The sequence below is a fragment of the Aspergillus ruber genome, assembly GCF_000600275.1.
Source record: "Aspergillus ruber CBS 135680 unplaced genomic scaffold scaffold00008, whole genome shotgun sequence".
Taxonomy (NCBI): domain Eukaryota; kingdom Fungi; phylum Ascomycota; class Eurotiomycetes; order Eurotiales; family Aspergillaceae; genus Aspergillus; species Aspergillus ruber.
The window spans coordinates 857643-868886 of NW_024467304.1; the positions used below are offsets into that span (position 1 = coordinate 857643).

Below are 11244 nucleotides of genomic sequence, written 5' to 3' on the forward strand. Positions count from 1 at the left end.
GGTTGTCGAGAGTTATTCCACTTCTCACCTTGCAAAAGTCAGCTGGTCCTTCGCCTCGATGAAGCCATTTCTGGCGAGCATATCTACACGGTGCGACTGGTATGAATACCTACGGGAGAAATCAGAAAGTCTCGATTCGCCTTCTTTGCAATCCACAATCAAGTCGACCTTTAGACTATCCAGACCAATGAAAGTGACTAAAGTTGCCGAGGACTCCCTTCAACCGCAATTTATCTACCTTTCAGAGATACCCTATTTTATGGTACGAGTTGACGATTGGCCCCTATTATCGACCGTCATCAATATCGATATTCAAGATGCGCATTATACAGAAGTTAACCGCTGTGAACTACATATAGGAGCAGTAGTACTACCTGTTTATCTATGGAACGGCTTGGATTTGAGAACCTGATAACACTTCGATTGGCCAAAATTGAGAAGCCAAGAAAGGACCAGTAAGAACTACGGCAACGGCGAGATACGATCAAAGAAGAAGGTTTCGTGAACGAAGGTTTTCAACCTGGTGGAATGGGTGAAAGTACTAGACTGAAAATATTCTTCATCTTCTGTAAGTACACCCTTTCTCCAATTGCAAGATGATGCTGACCTTTACTCTGCAGATATATGCTGCATATATCCCTTGTCTCTTACACACAGAAGCATTTGATGCTTTGCAGGCGTCATTTTTTGTCAGAATATTTCAAGGCTTCGAATTTCTAATACGCTTAAACTCCCCAATGCTCATTCATATTATTCACAGACACCAATTGCTCCAGTGTTACCATCACGAGCATCATCAATATAAACAATACGGTAGCTTGCACGAATGGCAGGCCCCGGGAAACCAATTACGAGCTGGCAAATGGTAAATTGGCGGCGTTATCTATATCTTCATCGGACTAAGTGGCATACGACATCCGGGGTCGATAAACAGGAATCTACCAACACTGCTTTAGCAGCGGCTATCACAGCATGAATCGACTTCTACTCCCTCCAGCTTCGGTTGAAATTATACGAGACCGTTCCTCATCGCTGATGAGCCCTATGTTCCTTTTCTTTGGCGACTTCAACGGGCTGCCGTGGCACCTTAGAATCGTTAATGGACGAAGCATGTATTCTTGGAAAGTGAATATGCAAAAATGCTAGAATTTCCTCCTGATTATGTCTCCCTTATGCACTCGCTACCGTCAAAGACATGCTCGTAAGACCTTCCGTGGTGCTGACAAACCCTGTGGCAAGTGGGTGATGCTTACTATATGGAACCACATCAACGCACTACCAATGCTCAGCTGGACTGGAAGACGAAGACTGAAGGTTTGAAGCTCGCTTATATGCAACTGAAGGGATTTGACATATAACTCGCTTTGTTTCTTTTTCTCATTCACCGCGCGTAGATCCTTGTTTTGCTCGCAGATTTGATCAATTAGGGTGTAAGATGGCTACCATGGCCGTCGAGGATTAATAGCCGATAATCACCAGTTATTCAACTATTAGTCAATGGAATAAAGCGATCTTTTAACCAAGATAGACCATCCTGATCAGTAGTCCATCAATTAGGTGAGATATCGATATGCCGGTCCGATAGTAGGTCATTAAACCATGGTTCGGTAAAGACCTTACCCTTAAGATCAGATATGACGGTAGCGTCCATCCAGTAACGTTGATAGCTTCAATTGATGACGCCCATTCGCGAGACATATCTTATAATCGTCTTCTAACAGTTTATCCCGTTTGCCAGATTTTTAATTCATCGATATCATTATCATCGCACTCTGGCGAATCTACCCTTTTGCTTGGTTGGTGCTTTTCCTCGTCGACCTTCTTGTCGACCCCTGGGCTTTTGTTGGTCTTCATCGTCAACATCCACACGCTTGTTCCAGCATTCCCTCGCGAAATGCCCGGCCTTGCAGCACACATAACATTTGTATTTTTTTTTTCTTCTTCTGCTTGCCATCATTGTACGCTCGTGATTCTTTTTTCCCTGCAGATCCTTCCTTCATTTGCATAATATCCTCGATCCGGCTTAGGACATATTCCTTGTCCAAGGTGGCGTTTGAGTTCATCATAGTGTCCCTTAATATGGTGTACTGGCTCCCCAATCCTCGCAAATACCAAATTACAATCAGTTCTTTGATACTGACCATCTCGCTATTATTCATATTAATGAATTCCTCTCCCAATTGGCTGATTTCTCGGAAGGCGTCTTTCTCATTCAATATTGAATGATCCCATGTCCAATTGGCCATTTTCATCAACTTCTTAGCCTTTTTGGTGTTTGACAACTTCAGGAATATCTTCTTTAGGCAGTCCCATTTTGATCCTGCATTCGGCTGGTCTTTAACTTCCAGGATGGTCGTTGGCGTGAGCCCTTGCTCAATGATTAAATCGGCTTTTAAATCATTTTTGAACCAATCTATATCGTCGACAATGATCAAATCATATCTGGCACTTCCAACCTCATAGTAATATTGAATTGCCTGCCAACAAAATTGGGCTTTCAACTGCTTCTCCATTGTATGGAACCAGTATCGAGCGTTCTCCTCCTTCAACTTATCTATCGAGAACTGGTATATCTTGATGCCATCCTCTTTCAACGGTTTTCTTTCCACTTGCCGTACATTCGATTGTTGGACTCTTTCCGTTGATCGCGACAAGGAATTACCCGTGATATCAGATTCTTCAACCATCATAGCAAACTCACGACTTAATGGGCTTCGCCGAGCAGATTATTGGCCGATGATCTCGTGAGAAGGTAGGCAAGAGTGAGGTTGGCAGTTAAGATCAATCGATCGGGCTATAGATGATGTTAAGCAACTATAGCACCCCTAGGATGCTATGCTTTTGTTAGACGATTATAGGCAGGCTCGGGCTCATAACTGAAAGGAGCGGGTAGCTCAAGGTCGGGGAATCGGGGAGTCGATAATCCGGACTGTACAAGGCTATATGACGAAGAGTGTGATATTGAAATCTATAGACACCTTGACAATAGAATGAGTGCTTAACTATCTAAAATGCATGCTATGGTGTCCTTATTTAAGTACAAGGATACTTCCGTTTTTGGAAACCAGGCCGCTTTCGATACTCGGGCCGACTATTAATCCAATGTTACTTTCATCAACTTTCATTACTTATCAACCTCCCCTTGTTATGGCAACTGCATGGCGAAGGCATAGCATTTTTGGAAGCAATAATGTCTATAACCAATAACAACTAGAACATTATAAAATCTACATCGCAGTCACAGATGACATGACCATGTTCCCCCAGTCTACGGAGTTTGCCTCCGCCTCCAACTCCGCGACGCCCTCCTCGAGCGCTCGATATACCCCCGTTTCGGACAAGACAGATGACGCACCCTCCTATTCGCACTCACGACGCCCTGAAAAAGGATCCTTGAGGGTACAGACAGATTTTGAAAGCGCCGATAACACGGATTTCAGTGATATATTCTCCGATGATGATGATGATGAGAACTACAATGGATATAATTCTGGACCGGAACTTCGAGAGAATAAGCCATCCAGGACGAGGTCTTCATTAGAATACTCGGCCGCAGAAGAGGCGCAGGTTGTGAGGAAGTTCGATCGCAAATTGGTACCGTTTCTGGCGCTCTTGTATCTACTCTCCTTTTTGGATCGCTCAAGTCAGTCGTCCCTACGACTCAATTTTGAAACATGTGCTAATGATCAGTCGGATAGACATTGGAAACGCGAAAGTTGCCGGACTGACAGATGATCTGGATATACCATCCTGGAAATATGAATGGTTGCTTACCGCATTCTACATCACGTACGTCCTTTTTGAGTGGATGACATTGATGTACCGCCTCGTTTCGCCGCATATCTACGTCTCGCTTTGTGTTTGCGGCTGGGGTCTTGTGGCGTCATTCCAGTCCCTCGCGACATCGTTCGAGGCCATGCTTGTCCTCAGGATGTTACTGGGGGTTACTGAGGCGGCGTTCGGCCCCGGTGTCCCGTTCTACTTATCCTTATTCTACAAGCGCGAGGAGCTCGCTTTTCGAATTGCTCTGTTTATCTCCGCAGCTCCCCTGGCTACTTCTTTTGCCAGTACCTTGGCATGGGTGATTGTCAAACTCAGTCATGATGGGCCGATTGCACCATGGCGCACTCTGTTTCTGGTAGAAGGATTCCCGAGTGTCGTGGCTGCTGTTTTTGCTTGGGCGTTGATTCCTGATTCGCCTGAGAAGGCCCATTTCCTTGCTCCTCGAGAGAGGACGGTAGCCGAGTTGCGGCTGGAGCGTAACCGTAAAGCAGGGGCTTATCGGGATCCGCAGAAAGGGAAATTTAACTGGCAAGAGGTTAGGAAAACGCTGGCGGATCCGAAGGCGTACATTACGGCCGTAAGTGCTCATGTATTTTCTCCATTCGATCAAATAGCTGAAGTACTGATGGTTTGTTTAGTTCATGTTCTTCAGCTGTAATATCGCATTTAGTTCCATGCCAGTGTTCTTGCCTACTATCATCAAGGAGTACGTCCTCTAATCACTGGCTGCGATCAAACTAATTCTCTCGCAGCATGGGATACTCCTCCCTTGCCTCGCAGGCACTCTCCGCGCCTCCCTTCCTCGTCGCATTCGTCGTGGTGCTGGTCACCACATACTTCTCAGATCGTAACCGCACCCGTAGTCCCTACCTAATCATCCATGCCCTCCTCTCCTCTATATCCTACCTAGCAATCGCAGCAACTGGTCACTTCCACACCCACTTCTCAACCAAAACACATGTCGTCATCCGCTATCTCTGCATCTACCCAGCCACATCTGGCTTCTTCTCTGCTATCAGCTTAATCCTCGCCTGGACGATGGATAACCGCGTCGCGAATGAAGGAAAGGGCACTAGTGTCGCGATTTTGAATCTCATTGGCCAATGCGGTCCGCTACTGGGGACGAGGTTGTATCCTGAAAGTGATGGACCATGGTATGTACGAGGCATGGTAGTTTGCTCGTTTTTCATGTTGCTGGTTGCTTTCCTGGCGTTTGGGCTGCGGATTATTTTGCAGCGGGCTAATCGGGCAGGCACTGGGGATGGTATGGATATTGAAATGGAGACTCGTGGTGAGGAGCGGGAGGTTCTAATGGGTGATCATGGGGCGGAGCATATACAAGAGCAAAGATTTACCTACCTTTTATGATAATATCAATGACATTGATGAATCTAGATTTAAATCTAGATACATATCCCATACCACACCTCACTTTCGTAGAGTCAAAGTGTCGATTCAGCTTGAGAATAAACTACACGGCCAAGATTTTTAGCTTGGACTTGGCACTAAGACAACCATGCTTGGCGTTAAGCATGTGAGTAGACCATGGAAATATATGTGAACCGAGCGGCAAACTGTTTTGTCAGAACATTGATCCATTAACCCCACATTCCCCTAGCTATTCCATTTGCACCGGCGTTCAGGTGGTTCTATTTGGTTAATGGTCATGTCGGCCAAATCGGCAAACTATACTTGCTATGCAGTGGGTGATTTGTCCGCCGGATGTCGGCATGCTTATCATACAGTTCAATCATAGGGCTGAAGGGATTTGTAGGCGATTGCCGACTTCTCCACTCGGTGATATAAAACAGAGCACCCCACGGTACGTATGGCGGTTCTTCCCCTCAGCTTCTATTTTTGTGTTGTGGTTCAAATCCATAAGATGTCAAGCACCAAGCATCATGATGTATCCAGCTCGGAACCACAACAAAAGTATGCGCACATTGAGATGAACGAAATCGGTATTTCCATCCCCCAAAGTCCCGAGGTCCATAATTCCGAGAAACATCCTGAACAAACGGGCACCCGCGAAGGCCGCAATGTCGCCCTCGGCAAGGTCGAAGCTTACAACAAGGTCCTGAACCAGTCTGGACGATCAGGAAAGGCCCTCCGTTGGGTCATTGTCGTCTCCATCGGCCTGACCATGTTCGCCTATGCTCTAGGCCAAGGAATCACTCCCCAGTTCGATGTTATGGCGACCTCGTCGTTCGGCAAGCACGCGCAAATCGGAGCAGTCAACACGGCTAGTCAGATCATAAACGCAGTGTCCAAACCCTTTATCGGCAAAATGGCAGACATCACCTCTCGACCCACGGCGTATTTAGTCGTTCTACTGGCATATGCGGTGGGATTTGCGATTGCTGCTAGCTGTACCAATCTTACAGCCTACGTTGTCGGTAGTTGTTTGACTTCCTTTGGGAGGTCGGGACTTGACCTGCTCAGCGAAGTTGTCATCGGAGACCTGACAACCCTACAATGGCGCGGCTTCTGGTCCGGAATGCTGCTATCTCCGTTCTTGGTGACTACATTTATTGATGGCCTTATCTCCGATGCGTTTATCCCGGGAAAATGGCGTTGGGGTCTGGGGATGTTTGCGATTATGGTCCCAGTTCTTTTACTCCCAGCCATCATGACGTTATACGGCCTGCAGCACAAGGCTATCAAAGTCGGAATGGCAAACACGAGCGGTAGAGATAAGCGAACTTGGGATATCTCTGCCTTTGTGCATCAGGTGTGGGATGCCATTGTCGAAATTGATCTAGCAGGTCTCATACTACTGGGGTTCGCATTCTCCCTGATCCTTCTCCCATTCACGCTCGCCAAATCAGCTCAGCAAGGATGGGCTAACCAGAGCATGATCGCCATGGAAGTTGTCGGATGGTTTCTGTTAATCGTATGGATTCTATTCGAGGCGTTCATCGCACCACGACCCATCATGACAAAACGCATTATCAAAAATCGAGCGTTTTTTGCTGCATTATTCACAAGCTTCTTCACGCAAGTCGCAACGGCTGCCGGAAAGACCTACTACTCCTCCTATCTATATATAATCAAGAACTGGTCCAACTATGTCTGGACGGTATTCCTGGCAATTATGACACTCACACTCTGCGTTCTCAGTCCTCTAGCCGGTCTACTACAAGCCAAGTTCCACCGTTACAAAGGCTTCATGGTCTTTGGGTCGTTGGTCAAGCTCGTCGGCCATGCGATGTGCATTGGTAGCCATAAAAGAAGCACACAGAGTACTGCCATCCTGGCCGTTGCCCACATTCTCATTGGAGGCAGCGCGTTTATTGTGATTGGTGCACGTGTGGGATCGCAGGCTTCCGTACCTCACCAAGATATGGCCTCGGTTATCGCTGCCTTTTCCCTCTGGAGTTTCTTGGGTAGCTCAGTGGGTGATGCTATTGCTTCTGGTATTTGGACAGGAAAGATGCTGGATTACATGCATGAGGAATGTCCCCCGGGGACTTCGGAGACAACTCTAAGGGAGATCTACGGGTCCATAAAAATTCTTCGATCTGACTATGACTGGAATGATCCGATACGAATTGGCGTTATTAGGGCGTATACACGAACTAATGGGATCATATTTATCACTGCTACGGTTCTGGCAGCGTTACCCGTGGTTTTCTCTTTGTGCATGCCGAGTAAGTAACTTCTTACTCTCTTGTTTTCTTTTCTTTCCTTTTTTTTGGAAGCTATCATATGCTGATATTCTTTTTAGACTACTACTTGGGCAAGCAGCAGAATGCAGTGACAAACACCGGTCTCGATGGCCAAGTGGTTGGCGTTCCTGATCACAGTCAGGGCAACGAAGGCAAGCCGGGCTTGTGGAATACTATCAGGCGTGCGTATTACATGTAGATAGATCATAATATGAATATGGTTGCAAATTTGAGATGAAAATCTTGCCCATTCTTCGTGTCCGACATTGGAATATCTAAATAATCCACAGGCCAAGATGACCAGTAAGATTCCGCACATCCCCAACAAGCATCAAACAAGTCGGTATCCGATCCGGATAATGGCACATAGAATGATAATTAGTCGGACAATCAGACGTAGAGGTGACTAGTGCTAGCCCTTCTGACGCTCATCCAACCGCTCGACCAGCGACACCAGACAAATTTCCCTATGGCCCTTGACGCTAAATATCTCACCCTTCACGATGTTACGCATTATGCTTCTTCGTTTCGATGGCTTAATATCGACCGGGTATAACACACGAATGCCATTATCTAGGAAAGAGCTCATCTGACCACGAGGAACCACACTATTTAGCCCACCAGAAATATCTAATTGCTTCCCTCACCCATCCTGGAAGCACGTCTCTTCCCCATTGACCGTCTCGAGCATTCTGATGTAGCACTGTGCAGTATACATGCAGACGAAACCAAAGATAGTGGCATTTTAAATTGTTGAAAAATACAGCTGGTAACATTGCTTGCACTCGAGAACTGCTGATGCCTTGTGTATGCTATCCCTGAGGAGGACAAGGTCGTTTGGTGCTTTGAAGGTGGTTTTTATACAAGTTTCTCGAGGAGTAGGTATAGGATTGAGACAGACACACTGGTTGGGGTCTTGTTGGTTGGTGTTGATATGTACAAGGCTCAAATAGAACAGGGGAAATCTTAGGAAAGATTCTAGCAGCCCTTTCCCACGATGCACCTCGTCTTTTCTATAGTAAGTGGTCATCCAGTCACCGAAGCAATTGACCTAGCAATTTACAGGATATTGGTATAAGCAACACTTTGCTTCAAAGGCAGCAAAATGCTTGTATGTATGGCACAATGCCTTTTCTGCTGTCTACAGTACGGCATTGGAATGTCTAACACTCCCCACGAGCCTGTGGATCCTATTAGAATTACCGTGACCCACTGATCTGTAGTATAGTTATCGGATCAATCTGTAGACACAAGGATTGTTGATGGACTTTATTTACGGATAGAGGAACGGAGCAAGCCCAACCCTTGCTATCCTTAGCCATGGTTTGGAACTTCACGGATTTGGCAAGATCGGGCATGTTCATCATTAGATCGGCATTCGCAAAGTACTCCTCTGAAGAGGAGCTCACAAACGCGAGCTTTGTGGTCCAGGAAAAACGAGCCGGAGTCACCGTTATCAGCGAAGGAGGTCTTCCCTCGCGATGTCTCCCCCTTATGCTGCTGACGACCACAAACTCTGTTATATCAGTTAGATCTATACCTTAGCCATTGTGATCCTATTTCTTGTACTGCTACTTCGAATTGCAACAGACCAGGGTACCGTTTTATACGCTAGTAGTCACACTAGTCGCTCGGTCTAGTTTTGTGTACCAGTCCCGCTCCTTGAGGGAACCGAATTTGATAATTGGGAAGCCAGGCTGCACAAGATGTGCCAGGACACCATAATCTACTGGGTGTTGATTCCATGAAATGGAGAACATTTTTTACATGGAGAAATTTGTTTGCCTTCTTCGTCCAGTCTGATCAATGCCCAGTCCATTAGCCGCTTTCCCAAACCACCTTGCCGGACGCGGCATTCACGTCCAATAGTTTTTGGCATGACTATGAGTACATTCTTGTTCTTCACCATTTTTTGAGGGCCTCCTGGCTTCATTGCATAAGATGCAGCTGGTGAAATGTTGACTTCATGACGGAGGAATCACGCTTGATGATGTTGTTTTGCGTTTCAGAGATCCGGCTACGTGGTGCTTTTATGGTGATATTGGCTTGGACTAAGCTTGCCTGGCGATCTTCGTAGGTGAAACTCTGAAGAGTGATGTCCTGTCCTGGTGGTAAAGTTGCTGACGCTCTAAGCTGGCCCAATTCCGGAACTGTCTTGCCACTAAGCCCCATCAGTTCCTCTCCGGAACGCACCACGTGGTAGTTCGTGAGCGTGCATTTGATTGTCTTCTCATCCTGTGATCAAGTAACATAGCTTCCAACTGTGCATGCCTTCTCGTTACCTCTGAGACCCAAGGATAACCCGTCGCGGGCATGCAGGGTGTCCATTCTATTCAGGAGAGACACCCGGCGACTTGAGCAAAGGAATATCCCCAGGCAGAAAATGCACATGGAGAGGATGCCCGAATTTGTTGAAGATAATAGAATTGATTTCCAGACTGAACTGGGATCAGCTCGCTGAAGTCATGGGCCAACTATGACAACAAATGAGACGGTCGTTGTCTTCTCCGTTTAGCCTACCCGCAAGACAGAGAAAAGACGTCACTGGGAGGTATATTCTAGCTTAGAATTCGACCACCTCATGTTTGGCATTCCCATGGATCGTCATGATTGGATTGTTTGGTGGGATTGCGAACAACGGAGCATTGAAATTGAGGTCCACGTCCCGGATTCCAACATGGACGTCGTTGATGTTATGGCTTCGAAGAAAGGCCAAATATCTATCCTTGGCAGAGTCGAGTTCACGTAAAACCTGTCCATTACCCCGTAGGATCACACATAGCGTATTCTGAAATGGCATAACCAGGATAGAACGGATGCTTCACATATGAAATCACATGGGCATCGCTGGGATGTCAGTTACCTCTCAAGGCTGCAGAAAACGGAGACAAGGCTCAATCCCGGGAGATTTCTCCATAGCCAAAGGAAGAAGCAGTGAAATCGGCAGTCGTGAATCGGCGATGCTATTCCTCAGGCATACATGCAGCACGTGATGGTAGAAGCCTGAGGCCATAATCAGGCGAGGAAGATGGCGTACAGATACAGGTAGGTACTCTGTTGAGACGAAAAGACTGGAGGTTAATAGGGCGTAGTATAAGTGACTGCATATCCGGGGAAGATGCTGTGAGGCCCGGGAGTGACTGCCGATTGCATCACGCAAGTCACGGGACGATCAAGACAGAATACTTACAATTCAGACTATTCCGACAATGTTCATCCTTCAACTAGCTTCAGAAGACTTACGGGAGCCGACGAAAGGGAAGCAATGGGAGACTCTGATACAGAGGCGTCAACAGGCACCTCTCCCGGCCAGGGAAGACCACGAAGGAATGTGAGCCGACCAGCGCACCTCAGCGAAGAACAGGCGCACGACGCGTCCCTCAGCGGAAAAAGAACCAGAAAAACAAACCCAACAAAGCAGATCAACAACCAAGACAACAAGACAAGATCAAATTCCTCCAGCTCTACCAGATTTTTGCATCTGGTTTTAGAAAAGCTGGATGATCAGGCGACCGCGATCCAGCACCTCCAACAGCATGCTGAGAGGAGGGAGCAGGAACACCAAAATCAAATCGCGTTAATGCAAGAACAAATCAAGGCACTCACTGGGACCATCGAGTCAACACAAGCCAACTACAATGATGAACTCAAGAAAATGGTTGGCGAAATCCAGACAGCAATTTCAGGATCGCAGCTGGCTACTCCTCCAGTTCAATCACCGAGCACAGGCAGAAGTTGGGCGTCTGTGGTGACCCCATCTTCAGCAATCTCTCCAGCAACCCAGATGGCAAGA

The 11244-nt window shown here is 46.9% G+C and overlaps 3 protein-coding genes across 3 annotated transcripts; 2 read left to right on the forward strand and 1 right to left on the reverse strand.

Moving 5' to 3' along the window:
- Window positions 1-1588: 1588 nt before the first annotated feature.
- Window positions 1589-2871, reverse strand: EURHEDRAFT_358899 (uncharacterized protein). Its single transcript, XM_040778478.1, has one exon. The coding sequence runs from the start codon at window positions 2688-2690 to the stop codon at window positions 1857-1859; it is 834 nt and encodes a 277-aa protein (XP_040640358.1). The 5' UTR covers window positions 2691-2871; the 3' UTR covers window positions 1589-1856.
- Window positions 2872-3136: 265 nt separating this feature from the next.
- On the forward strand, window positions 3137-5208 carry EURHEDRAFT_411180 (putative MFS transporter). The gene is made up of 4 exons (XM_040781549.1): window positions 3137-3643; window positions 3699-4360; window positions 4422-4489; window positions 4536-5208. Exons 1-4 carry the CDS (start codon window positions 3250-3252, stop codon window positions 5149-5151), a joined length of 1740 nt encoding a protein of 579 aa, XP_040640359.1. The 5' UTR covers window positions 3137-3249; the 3' UTR covers window positions 5152-5208.
- Window positions 5209-5731: 523 nt separating this feature from the next.
- Window positions 5732-7650, forward strand: EURHEDRAFT_452611 (putative siderophore-dependent iron transporter; the record flags this gene model as incomplete). The annotated part of the gene is made up of 2 exons (XM_040784053.1): window positions 5732-7433; window positions 7511-7650. The coding sequence occupies 2 exons, from the start codon at window positions 5732-5734 to the stop codon at window positions 7648-7650; spliced, it is 1842 nt and encodes a 613-aa protein (XP_040640360.1).
- Between the last annotated feature and the right edge of the window lie 3594 nt (window positions 7651-11244).

Bases quoted from the DNA above. Each gene is read 5' to 3' on its own strand.
- EURHEDRAFT_358899 (XM_040778478.1), bottom strand. From the start codon at position 2,690: ATGATGGTTGAAGAATCTGATATCACGGGTAATTCCTTGTCGCGATCA.
- EURHEDRAFT_411180 (XM_040781549.1), top strand. From the start codon at position 3,250: ATGACCATGTTCCCCCAGTCTACGGAGTTTGCCTCCGCCTCCAACTCC. The intron at 3,644-3,698 runs GTCAGTCGTCCC...TCAGTCGGATAG, and splicing joins CTCCTTTTTGGATCGCTCAA to ACATTGGAAACGCGAAAGTT. The intron at 4,490-4,535 runs GTACGTCCTCTA...ATTCTCTCGCAG, and splicing joins TTGCCTACTATCATCAAGGA to CATGGGATACTCCTCCCTTG.